Genomic DNA, 13324 nt, shown 5'->3' on the forward strand with positions numbered 1-13324 from the left:
GGTGGTGATGCTGAAATTAGTCTCATTAAGGCCATGTGGACTCTACCTTAACTTTGTTTACCTGAGTTTAATTCTCTCATCCCTTCCGTGAACCATTCCATGTCATCTACATCGACATCTACCATGTTGATGTTATTGACACGACTGTTGGGCACTCCTCTTCTAAAACCCGGGGAAAGTGGAGCCCAACTCCATTATTGCCTTCAGGCTCTTTGCCTTCATTCCCTCTCATGGGGGTGGGGGGTGGGGGGGCGGCTTCCTTTCCATTCTGCAGAGAGACCTGTTTTCCTCCTTCTTCCCTTTTCTTTTCTTTCCTGGAGGACGTTTTCCATGTTGAAATCCCTCCCCGGATCCGCCCGCTTGTTTTCTTTAGACTCCATTACTCCTAGGAGACAAAAGGCAAACAAACGAAAGGACTGAATGGAAAGATTAGGACCCAGGACAGGGACCCTACTAGTGCCTTTCAGGGTTCTGATATCAGGAGGGTTTTTTTTTTTTTAATTCTATTTTTCCCACCTGAGAGGACTCTTGCGCCTTCTAGTAGGCAACCAGTCACAGCCCCTCCTCCACTCACCCTCCCCGCTCGCTCCTCTTTCCTCCCTCCTCTGAAGCTCACCATCTTTCCTGTAGATACCTTACCCAGGACTTATTGCCAAAAGGGAAGACCCGGAGGGGAGCCCTAGAAAGGGTGTGTTCCCACTTCCACCACTGTTCCTCGCACCGACCTGGGCCTATCCTTGTAGTCTCCTCCCCCTTTCAGGTACGCATTCTTGCTGGGAGGCGCGCAGCCCTGACCCGCTGACCTGCAGAGGAACGGGGTGGGAGGATCCCTGGCAGCTGCTGCCAAGAGCTCGCTGCAGACCTTCCACTCGCCCCTCAGCTCCCAGCACCTTGTGTCCCAGCTTTGTCACTCTTTATATTCCTTCTTTCTCCAAAGCCACCCTCTGCCTCCAGTATTCCTGGTCTTTTAAATACCCACAATGGTGGAAGAGGGTATACTACTTGAAACAGAACTTTTACCTTCTGAGTCTCTCTATTGCCTTCTGCTCGGGTTCATTTCCACACCTCTATTACCAAAATGTTTTGCACCAAAAGGGCATGGGACACAGGGAGCGGGGCTTGTGTACGTTGAAAGCTTTCCAGAGTGTACCTGTGTATCTGTATTCATATACTGCTTGCCCCCAGGACAACCCACAGGACTCTGGGTAAGAAGGGGGTGTCAAGAACGAAGACTGTCCCAATTGGTGGTTCTGCCTTCATCTGCCAGCCATCCTGGTGCCAGAGTTAGCCCAGCCAGCTCAAGTCAGAACACAAATCCAGGGCATTCCTGGACAATTGTTTTGCCCCCATTCATTGACTTGAAGTTTTTCCTCCTCTGCAACAGGAGTCATTACTCAGGATACAAAAAAAGAAAGGGACTTGGGCCCAGATAGACTCCAGTCATGTGACAGCCACGTCACAGTAGGGTATAGACTTCCAGTCCTCCCTTCCACTCAGGCAGGACAGTGGGAAACCTTCATCCCCTCCTCCTCCTGTCAAACTGGATCTGGAATGTCTCTTTTTCCACTTTGGCATTTCAGGAGGCCAGGTAGAGTCTTTGGCTTTCTCTAATCATCAGCAAGAGGCAGCATTTTCTCTTGGAGTCACTGTCCATTTGCAATTCTTGTGGAATTAGTTAGCCTTTTCCTCGTTTCCCCTGCCCTCCAACCAGTTGCTTCTCCTGGTGTCCTCTCACCCTTGTTGTTATTTTTCTCCTGACGCCCTTGCTTGCACCTAAATGGACATAAAGTTAGGTATCAGGAAAGGAGGCTGGAGTGGAAAGTGGAACATTAACTTTTCTTCTGTGTACTTTTCTGTTCCATTTTCTTTTTTAATTTAAAGTTCTTTGTTTTTTTTACATTATAGAAATACAATACTTACATTTTGTGTGAGGAAGAGACTAAATATCCCAGGATTTCTCTTTTCGTAGGAGTGCCTTGTTATTTGAGTAAATTAACTTATAACCAATTGAAAATATTTTGCATCAGCTACAAATGAAAGAGCTAATTGTTCACAATGTTTAAGACAGTATGACTCTTTGTGGAGAAAAGTAATTTAGAGTTAAAAAAATAAATTTTGTATTAAATAGGAAATCCTTCATAACTTGGTCATGTTTGTATTTGTCAATTAGAAAATTTTCTAATAATGTTTCCTAAATATTGTTTTTGAAAATACAGACTAATTAGTTTGACAATTTTAAACCTAAATTTTTCAAAAACAAATCAACATTGTACATGTTCAGTAAATTAATGTCTATAGAGCTTAAGTGTCTTTTTTTGTCCTGTTTTAGGGAAATGATCTAATGTTTCCACTTCTGAGAGGGTTTTAAAAAATATTTTATTTATTTATTTGAGAGAGAGAGTGGGTGAGACAGAGTACAAGCAGGGGGAGCAGCAGAATCAGGCTTCCTCCTTAGCAGAGAGCCCGATGCAGGGCTCCATCCCAGGATCCTGAGATCATGACCCAAGCTGAAGGCAGACACTTAACAGACTGAGCCACCCAGGCACCCCTTCACTTCCAAGAGTTTTTAATCTTCACAAATGATTATTTCAGTTTTGTTCTCTTAGAAGGATGAAGCCTGCTAGGCGTCTCACCTGTGGCCTCCGTATCTGCAGGGAACTCTAGCCTAGCCTTGCTTTAGGGTTGCTGCCTGCCATTCCATCCCCACCATGGTGGCACCTCAGCCAGGCTTAGGCCAGTGTTTAAACAACTCTCAACCACTAACCATATAAAATTCTTTTCTTAAGAGGGCGGGCATGCGGAGGGAGAGGGAGAGAGAAAATCTTTAAGCAGGCTCCATACCCAATACAGAACCTGATGGAGGATTGAGCTCACAACCCTGAGATCATGACCTGAGACAAAATCAAGAGTCATCAAGAGTCAGAGGCTTAACCAACTGAGCTACCCAGGCATCCCCCATTCACTGACTGTATCAATTAACCTAGACCAAGTGTTCTCAACCCAGGAAGTCTATGGATGGCTTAAAATTCTAAACAAGTTTGTGCATGTTTGGGGCTAGTGAGGTACATGAAATTTTGTGGGGAAAGTGTTGTACCGTAGGAACCTGAGAAAGCCTAATACATGAGCAGGGTGACATTATGAGGAAGCTGAAACTATTAGGTAGAGCCAAGACACAGAAAGGGGAAGGGGATATTAGAGGAAGGGAGAATGAGACAGCAGCTGAGCCAAGTTAATGGCAGAGCACTATAGTGTGCTTGGTCCTGGCGCCTAGAGGTCCACTGGAAACTGGCTGTTTGTTCTCAGATTCCCTTAGCATCATAGTGCTATTTACTGCCCCATAAATACTCACCATGGATCCTGCTTCAGCTGAGCTAGCCTAAGTATCTATTCCTTATAACCAATGAGACTAACTGAAACAATAGTTTTCTGTAATAAAATGTTCTTTAAAAAAACTGAACAAAATAACCGTAGTTATCACTACCTGAAAACTGGTGAAAAGACATAAAAAAGTTATTGAACAAAGAAGACATCTGTGTGGAGAACCAAGTATAAGTTTTTCAGACTCCCTAGTGGTCAAAATATACAAATGAAAAAAACTTCATTCTTATTCACCTGTCAAACTGAGGAATTTTTTTTTTAATTCATACTATCTATTTTATGTGAGGTTATTCACATGGACTGTCCGTACACTTGTAAATTGGTTAAATTAACTTGTAGGCCCTTTCGCAATATACATTTAAAATTCATAAGATTTTTCAAACTTTTAGACGTAGCAATTTCAATTCTTGAAATTTGTCCTTAGGGAACAACTATGATTTTGTGCAAAGATTTCAGTGATGGCTTGGCTTATGATAGAAAAAAATATAGAGAGGAAACCTGAATATTAAGCAACAGAGAATTGACTTAATTACTGCTAATTTTAACATGATGAAATACAGTAAGAATAGGTTGAGTTATCTTAAAAATATGTATTTCATTGTTTTTTGTGTGTAATCCAGATAAATTGAAACAAATTTGGAAAATATATAAGAATTATAGACATAAAATTTTAAAAATCCATATTCTCATAAAACTTACATACTGATAAGATTAAATACTTTGTTATGATTTTTTCCCCCACTAACATTGCAACTTATGTTAATATGCTATGAAGTAAGGATCTAAATATTTCATAGGTAAATTTGACTAGGTGGGATTTCACTTGATATGCTGACTTTAGAATCCAGCCAGATGCAACTCCATTGCACTAACACATCCAATCAGGGATGATAATTGAGAAGAAAAGTCTGGAAGAGACCTGTGGATTTGGGTTGACAATACCTAGTAAGCACCTAATTAATATTTACTGATAATGAGGGAATAAGATAAATGTGAGTCATCAGATAAATGAAATTAAGTGTAGATTTTTGAGGGGTTTCCTTCTATATGTATTTTTGAATATGACTAAGATAATTTTATACACATTGTTTTATAGACTGCTTTTAAATAATAACATTTATTGTGTTTATTTGTAAAAGTAAAGAATTTTCACTGGAAAAAAAGTCAGGGAACTATAGGTAAATGCTATTTGTCAAGCAGAGCCAGAAATAAAATATTTTCTTTTTCTCTTCATGTGTATTTCTAAAAGAATTGAGTTCCGAGTTGGGGGGTGCAGCGCCTGGGTGGCTCAGTCAGTTAAGAGTCTGACTCTTGATCTCAGCCCAGGTCTTGATCTCAGGGTTGTGAGTTCTAGCCCTGTTCTGGGCTCCACATTGGGCGTGGAGCCTACTTAAAAAAAGAAAAAAGAATTGAATTGGTGAACTAGTAACTAAAACTATTTTATAATCTGCTTAAAATATATTATCGCTGGGTGCCTGGGTGGCTCAGTCATTAAGCGGCTGCCTTCAGCTCAGGTCATGATCCCAGGGTCCTGGGATCCAGCCCCAAATCAGGCTGCCTGCTCAGCGGGAGGCCTGCTTATCTCTCTCCCACTCCCCATGCTTATGTCCCCTCTCTCATTGTGTCTCTCTCTCTCAAATAAATAAATAAAATCTTTTAAAATAAACTTTTTTAAAATATATTATTGCTAACAATATTACTCTTCCTGGCAAAACATTATCTTAGAAAGAAAGGTTTCTCACCAGGTAAAATTTAGGGAAGAGATTCCTCCCTTTCCTATGTATGACTAGTGTTACAGCTTGACTATCTCAAACTTAGATTGGAGAAGGCATAGTCAGAAAAATAAGAAGAGTCTCATTTTAATGCATACTAGTCACAAACAAGACAAGAGAACCAAATATGAAGAATTCAGTCACTGCAAGGAACTTAAAAAGGTAGTGGAGCTCTTAAATCAGATCCTACTCCACTACAGAAGTACATATGTGAAATATGTGCTATTAAATAAGATTATACTGTTTGCAGACTACTCTTTATTATAGAAGTTACACACCCCAATGAGAAAATGTAAAAGAATCCACAAAGAAGTATATAAAAAGAGAGCACAAATCACCCATAAGCCCAACAATCATCCAATCATACCCACTTTTAATATTTTGGTGTATATTGTTCCATAATATTTGCTATGCATACATACATATAAGTAGCTACACACATATTAATTTTTAAAATTAAATCCTCTGCAAGTTATATTTTGTAACCTGCCTTTTTCACACACCAATATGTTATAAAAACACTTCCATTTCAATAAACTATGTTTGACAAGGTATTTTATTTCTTCTGTATGTTTACAAAGGTTTCTCTCATTTTTCTGAATATGATTAATTAATACATGACTATTAAAGATAAATTTTAAATATATAAACACAACACTTAGAAAGTAAAAGTTGCCTTTATATTAAATGCTCATTCTCATATATCCTGTGGGAATAGTTCAGTGTATATTCATTCACAATTCTACTATGATATAGAAACACAATAAGACCCCACAATAAGATGGCATTGGATATAATATGGTGGGTGATGGGGTATGGGGAAAGGCAGAAATGGAAGGATGACATTTAAGCACCAGTATAGAGTAAACAACTGTTACAAGGTGGCCTCAGAACTCAGTGGAGTCCCTGAGGGATTTAGGTTGTGCACCCAGCTAACCAAACAGCCTCACATCATTCATTCATCTCTCAATAACACAACCTGAAATTTTATAGGAATTAATTTTGTGGACTATAAGTATGTTATGGTGCAATTTAATTATATGCTCATATTTTAAATGCTCCCAAATAAATATATGTATGTTGTGACAGAAATGTAGTTCTAGATATCTTAACTTTCAATTTGCCTTTTTAAATTTATATGTATGCATAATATAATGTTTACTTTCCATTTCTAAATGGTACATACCATTGGTGTAGTTTGAATTGTTTTAACAGAATCCATGACGTTTGCCTTCTTTATCCCCTATCTAAATAATCTGGGAGAATCCATGGCTCATGAGAATGTACACACATGTGTGTGAATGTGCACGTGCACATGCTTGGGTGCATATCCGCTATTGCCTAGAACAGTTCTCTCTCTGTGTTCCTTCATTGCTGCTTTTCACCTGGGTCTTCTCTTTGTATATCCAAGTCCAAGTCAAAGGACTGATGCTAGGAATTCAGATCTATGAACTTTGGTGTGGTAAATCATTGTGACTACCATTAAATATTTTCTTAGGATGGGTACCTAAAAATGGCTTTATAGGCTCAAGAGAATGTGTATTTCAAATACTTAGCAATTGCTTAAGTAAGTCCTGTCCAGAAAGGCTGACCAATTCAGATTCCATGACCTGGAAATAGGTGAGAAAATCCTTGGGGATAAGCGCAGAACATGTCACAAAGTCCTTACACTGACCCTGCTTTCAGATAATAGCCACTGGCAATAGAATTAACCCCCCCCCCCCCCCAAGGAGGAGCAAGAGGACTTCTACCCAACAAGGCAGCATGAGACAGGTCAGGGTGATGATAAGGCCACAGGGCCTAGGTGCAGCCCAACTGCTATTCTTTCCTGCCCATCCCCCATCTAGGTCCTGCCTACCCTCTGAGTGTCAGGTCAAGTTTTTTTTGTTGTTTGTTTGTTTAGTTGGTTGGTTTTTCGTTTTTTGTTTTTGTTTGTTTGTTTTTTTTCCCTGCTTGAAGCTTTCTCTATTTTGGGCTAACTGGTCATTGACTTCTCTGAGTTTCTGTTGGCCTGTCCATCCACGCTTTCCTTTAGATTCCTTGAAATAACCTCTTGTGAAGGAGCCTTTTCAGCTATCTCATTGATTCTACCTTTAGTGTGAACCCACAGGGAATGTGACCCACTCTCAGGATAGACTTAGAGGAGAGGCACAAGTGGGACTTGGATTTGGGCTCCGGGTCCTTTGGGCAGGATATTCTAGGGTTTTAGGTATCTAGAATGTGGTCTAGAAGGAAATAAATGAAGGCTCCAGGTAAACACATCTTGCCCCACTGACTCTTCACTACCTGGGGAAGAAGCCATCCAGAAGAGGGTCAGATGCTGACCCTCTAAAAGTGAGTCCTTGGGCTGAGGCCTTTTCTGCTCAGATATAAGGAGACAACGCCTTTGGGCATATTTTTTTTAATTCTTTGTTTAGAATAGGAAGTGTATATATATATATATATATATATATATATACATAATGGAAATGAATTATATAAAATAGAAATGAAAATATCTTCCTTGTGGTTGGTTTGTTTGAGAATATAAAATGAGATAATGGCAGTAAAGCATCTTTCCCTTTTCAGAACATTCTAAGGATTTCTGGAACTATTTTCATCAAGCCAAAGGAAAGCAGCTGCTATTCAGGATGTTTCAGTTTTTCTATGGACAATATATTGAAATGTTTTACCAATCACGAGCTTCTTTCTAAAGTTCTGAGAGCTTGCCTGTGCTCTCCTGTTTGGTAGGTAAGGCCAGTACAGGGAGAGTGACTTACTAAGGGTCACACAATCTAGGTCTGGCACTGGTACTAACATCTGTCACACCAGTATTCTGTTTGGCAGGTCCGAACCATTTTATCTTGGGTTTTCTGTTACTGAAATACACATGCTTCCCAGAAGATAGAAAAAAAATGTGACAGAAGGGCAAGTGAAATAAAAACAACATGGGGTGATGGTTTTTTTCTTTCTACAAAATCTGTTGAGCTCTTTATTCTGCCTCACAAAGGGGCACTCGAACTTATTCAAAACAAAAATACATGTATGTCTCCTGTTATCTTTTAAATGTTGCCTCTGAGAACTATGTAATTTGTATTGGCAAATTTGTGACTTACACTAAAGACTGAAGTGAGGCTGAAAGGTAATCTGTATCTGTTGAAGATAATATGAGACAGGTATCATTTAGAATTCCCAAAAGTCAGTTCTATGAGGTGTACCCCTATTATGTCCTTTTACATGAGGAAACTTGGGATCATAATGTGTACCTGACAGTTGACGATTCTGCAGGCAGTACAGCTGCCTGGGAAATACCACCATCAGGACTTGGAAGTGAAACATTATTTTCTTTTTTAAAAAGTTTTATATCAGGGTGCCTGGGTAGCTCAGAGGGTTAAGCTTCTGCCTTCATTCAGCTCAGGTCATGGTCCCAGGCATCTGTGATCAAAACCCACATTAGGTTCTGTGCTCAACAGGAGCCTGCTTCTTCCTCTCCCTCTGCCTGCCATTTCCTCTGTTTGTGCTCTCTCTGTCAAAAAAATAAATAAAATCTTAAAAAAAGTTTTGTATCATTTTCCCCAAATGAAATCCCAATATAATTATAATAATAGCTTGCACTTTTATTTAAAAAAATTTTTTTTAAAGAAATAGCTTGCACTTTTAAAACATTTACAATAGGCCAGGGAACTATTCTTAGGACTGTACCTGTGCTAAGTCATTTAACTAAAGTAACTTTGCTTTTGTCTTTTCTGACTATAACAAAAATGTTACTTTTGTTTAAGAAAAGAATGTACAAGTATTGAGAATAAAGTGAAAACTAAATTTAAAAATGTCACTCCTGTCCCAGGCTCTTTTTTTTTTTTTTTTTAACACACCCCGCTGCCAAACCCACCCTGTTCCACAACAGCCAGGAACCAGACTGCAGATGAAATGGAGTCTAGGGGAGGGGCGATGGATGTAGGAGTTCTGTCCTGAGAGCTGAAGGCACCGAAGTGACAATTCTTTTTTTTTTTTTTTTAAGATTTTATTTATACATTTGACAGACAGAGATCACAAGTAGGCAGAGAGGCAGGCAGAGAGAGAGAGAGAGAGAGAGAGAGAGAGAGAGAGGAGGAAGCAGGCTCCCTGCCAAGCAGAGAGCCCGATGCGGGGCTCGATCCCAGGACCCTGGGATCATGACCTGAGCGAAAGGCAGAGGCTTTAACCCACTGAGCCACCCAGGCGCCCCCGAAGTGACAATTCTTAAAAGAAATAGAAAAGTTTAGTAGCTCCAGAAAAAAAGATGCAGCCCCTCCCTAGTAGTCACAGAAAGACGAATAACATTTTACCCTCCGGGATAGGCAACAATAACAAAGAATGACAAGCCAGATGTATTGGGGGGTGGGGGGGATAGGCGGGCCCACTTCTGCCGCGCTTTTGGTGGGAGTGGAGATTGGGGACCTGGAGCTCACTGGTGACGTACATCTCACGTGACCAGGAGTCGACGTGTGCAGAAGTCCTGCTAGTCTGTTCCTTGTTCCCGTCTGGGTACCAGGTTTTCTTTAGCAGTGCAGACGGTGGAGCCTGACGCCAGGGAGAAGAGGAGCCAACTTCTCGGAATTTTGCAGTGTTGGTGTCAAAATAGGTACTGCTTGGGGATTTCTAGGGTGGGAGTGGCATAGGGCAGAAACTTGAGAGGGAGCCCTGGTCAAAACCATCCCTCCACCGCCCTCCTCCAAGTCTGCAGGGAATGATGACCCTTGGGAAAGGGACTAGGAGTCCAAGGAGAAGGACAAGGAGACCCGTTATTGTTTAAAAAATAATCATCCTCTGCCACTTCAGACCACTTTCCCAAGACCTACCCTCCCCCGCCAACCCGCGCCTCAGTCTTAAAGATAGTTTGGAAATAATCTGTTTTTCCTACTCCCTGTCTGATGGGAAATTCGAGCTAACTTGCACTGTGGGGCGAGGGGAGAAGTGGGAGAAACAGAAAGTGGGGAAGTTTTCATAACCAAATACCTTAATGAGGAAAGAGTTACGAGGTGCGGGTGGACCCACCAAACGCTCGCCCTTCCCCCACCCTCCCCCTTTTCTCCAACCCTCCCTCTTCCCCTAGCGTTTCCCGTTTGTCCGCAGGTCTGCAGGTCTGTCGTTCTGAGCACTACACAAGGCTAGAAAAGGGGGGGGGGGGGGAAGAAACCGATTGGATCAGTACAGGTAGGTGAGGGGAATATTTTAAAGACCCCTGAGGTGGAGTGGGGCGAGAGTAGGACAGAGGTTGTGGGCTCCCCAGTCCTACCCCACCCCCACTCCCATCCCCGCCTGTTCTCTCTACCTATTCCGTTCTAGGAGGATCTTGCGTTTTGCCTTGTGCGGAGAAATTGTTGGGGAGGGCCTTGAAAAAGGCTGGAGGGAGGGAGGAGAGAGAGGTAAGGAGGTGGAACGTGGAGGTTAGAACCTCAGACTCAAAGAAGCCCTGATTGCTAATTAAGTCTCTCAAGTGGAAGATATTTAATGATAGCTCTGAATCGAAGAAAGTAAATGCTGAGACTTCTGTCAGAGCAGTGGTTCATTCACCGAGCCTTTGACTTAAGATCACCTTGCTTTCTAGAAGTAATTGTATTCAAAGAGGAATAAAGCAGGAAAAAAGAAAGGAAGAGGAAAGGAAAGAAGGAAGAAAGAGAAACTCACAAGATGAAACCCTGTCAAAAAATTGAAGGAAAACCAGAAAATGAGAGTGAACCAAAGCTTGAGGAAGAGCCAAAGCCTGAGGAAAAGCCAGAGGAGGAAGAAGAGCCAGAGGAGGAGGAAAAAACAGAAGGAACTTTTAGAGAGAGGCTGATTCAGTCTCTTCAGGAATTTAAAGAAGATATACACAACAGGCATTTAAGCAAGGAAGACATGTTCAGAGAAGTGAATGAAATAGATGAGATAAGGAGAGTAAGAAACAAACTTATAGTCATGCGTTGGAAGGTTAACCGAAACCATCCTTATCCCTATTTAATGTAGTTTGCCTTGATTTTAATTTTTTGATATTAACATTGTCATATAGCTTTCTTTTGATTTGCATTTTCCTGATATACCTTTGTCCATCTTTCTACTTTTAACTTGTTGCTGTTAGTGATTTTAGATGTATCTTGTTAATCTGCATCTCATTGTTTATCATATTTTGAACCAATATACAAGTCTCTGTCTTTAGGAGAGCTTTACTCATTTGTACAAAAAGAGGTTCCTAACAGGATATAAAATGGAAAAAAGTTACTAAGTAATATGTAAATGTCATATTTTTGAAAGGAAGACTGCATCTGTATATTACATATATGCACAGAAAAAAATTGTGAAGGATGAAAGACAAAAAGTGTAGTCAGTGGTAGGATTATGATTAATTTTTTATCCTGCTTATTTGTGTTTTTCCTTATTCCTAGAATGTATATACATTATTGCTAAAATAATAAAAGTTTTATAACAAAAAAGTGATCTACAGGACTCAATCAATTTATTTCTAAAGGTACTGGGGCAATTAATATATGTTGACAGAATTTTAGAAGCAAACGTGAACTCCAGGTTACCACCAGACCACCATTTAGCTAGAAAAGTAAGTTTTTTATATCTCTTCTCATCCATAAAATAGAGATAATAATCCCTAAGGGATCATGTGAGGACCAAATAAGGTAATGACTGTGTGCTCTATTTTAACAGGTTATTTCCCCCATCTGCCCATGTAGGATCCCAACTCCCAAGGGATTTGTATCAGCTATTTGGGATGATGGATAAAGTAGTTCTTACCCAAGCTTAAGAGTAAATCCAGGCAGGGGCGCCTGGGTGGCTCAGTGGGTTAAGCCTCTGCCTTTGGCTCAGGTCATGATCCCAGGGTCCTGGGATCGAGTCCTGCATCGAGTCCTGCATCGAGCCCCGCATCGAGCCCCTATCGGGTTCTTTGCTTAGCGGGAAGCCTGCTTCCCCCTCTCTCTCTGCCTCTCTGCCTGCTTGTGATCTCTCTCTCTCTGTCAAATAAATAAATAAAACCGTTAAAAAAAAAGAATAAATCCAGGCAGCTGTTAGGTGGGTGCCCCATTGTTTCTTTCCTGTGGTGCCTGCGCCACCTCCCTTTCTTCTCCCCTTGTTATTATCATGTATATTGGGTAGTTTGTCCCCTTCATCCAGGCCCCTACCTATCTGCTCATGATCTTCTGGATTTCTCAAATAGTGAAGCCCAGTTGGGTGAATCCTCAGACTGACCTACAGAAGTGGGGAGAATGTCCATTTTTTCAGTTTAGATAGATAGTTATGCAGGGCAACTTGGGCCATGATATTTTACAGATATCTCGACAGTTTGGGGAATTTTAGCCATAGGCCCGAACTTCCCCCATAAGACTGACACAATGGGTCAATTTGGGGATTGGACCAGAAGGCAAGTTTGAGTAACAGACATTATGCTTTAGTCAGAATTGCTTCTCTTTGAGTCTAAAGATTATGGTTTTATCTTCTGACAGTTTCCTTAGGGTGAGTGATCTCTCCCAGATGACTGGTGGCAGCCCTCTTTGCCAGTTCAACGGATGCCTCTAGACCTGTGCAAATTTTAAAGGGAGGTTCAAGTCAGATTTGGGGATACTGCCCTCCTCACTTGGAAATGCAAAAGTGCTATTGAAGCCCAAATCTATATATCTATATATGTATCTACCGATATATATCAATGGCGCATAGTTTTTCCAGTTGTGTGTTATTTTATTTTTTTCTCTGATACTCTTTTCGGGTCAATTCCTGACTCCAGACTATTCTTCAAGGCTGCAACAGCCTGATGGATGCTGGTCAGGCTGGATTCTTACTGGAGTGAGATAAGCTTGCAGCAGCTCATTGCCAGTTTGACAAGACAGGGTGAATCCACCCCCCCACCCTATCCTACCCACTCCACCCCCCGCCCCCGGTGCTCAGAGGGGCAGTGCTAGTAGTATGTGGAAAGGCTCACCCAAGTTACATTTCTCTTGATTTTGGTTTCTCTGCTCCAGCCTGCAGCAGGCACCAGATTCTCTGAGGCTGGTGGCCAAATTGTCCTGGACACACTTACCTGGAGGATGACGACTGTCCCTGTAGCAGGTCAGAGCACTAGACTTAGTTTCTCCCTTTTTTCCTTCACAAGGGGGCTTGACGAGAACTTTTTATGGGAGAGAAGATAAGACCTCAAAGTGGACTAACTAAAAACATTGGTTGGGATAGTTTGT

The 13324-nt window shown here is 41.2% G+C and overlaps 1 protein-coding gene across 2 annotated transcripts in view; it reads left to right on the top strand.

Moving 5' to 3' along the window:
- The window catches only part of LOC123934513, a 43610-nt gene extending 32806 nt beyond the window's left edge, over positions 1-10804 (top strand). The window contains exons 3-6 of one of the 2 annotated variants that reach the window (XM_045994662.1): positions 7719-7876; positions 9661-9750; positions 10222-10322; positions 10717-10804. In XM_045994662.1, coding sequence (XP_045850618.1) covers positions 7719-7876; positions 9661-9750; positions 10222-10322; positions 10717-10742 — 375 coding nt within the window. In that variant the 3' untranslated portion in view covers positions 10743-10804. The other variant, XM_045994661.1, reaches the window with a different exon arrangement.
- Positions 10805-13324: the final 2520 nt, after the last annotated feature.

The sequence above is a fragment of the Meles meles genome, chromosome X (genome assembly GCF_922984935.1).
Source record: "Meles meles chromosome X, mMelMel3.1 paternal haplotype, whole genome shotgun sequence".
Taxonomy (NCBI): domain Eukaryota; kingdom Metazoa; phylum Chordata; class Mammalia; order Carnivora; family Mustelidae; genus Meles; species Meles meles.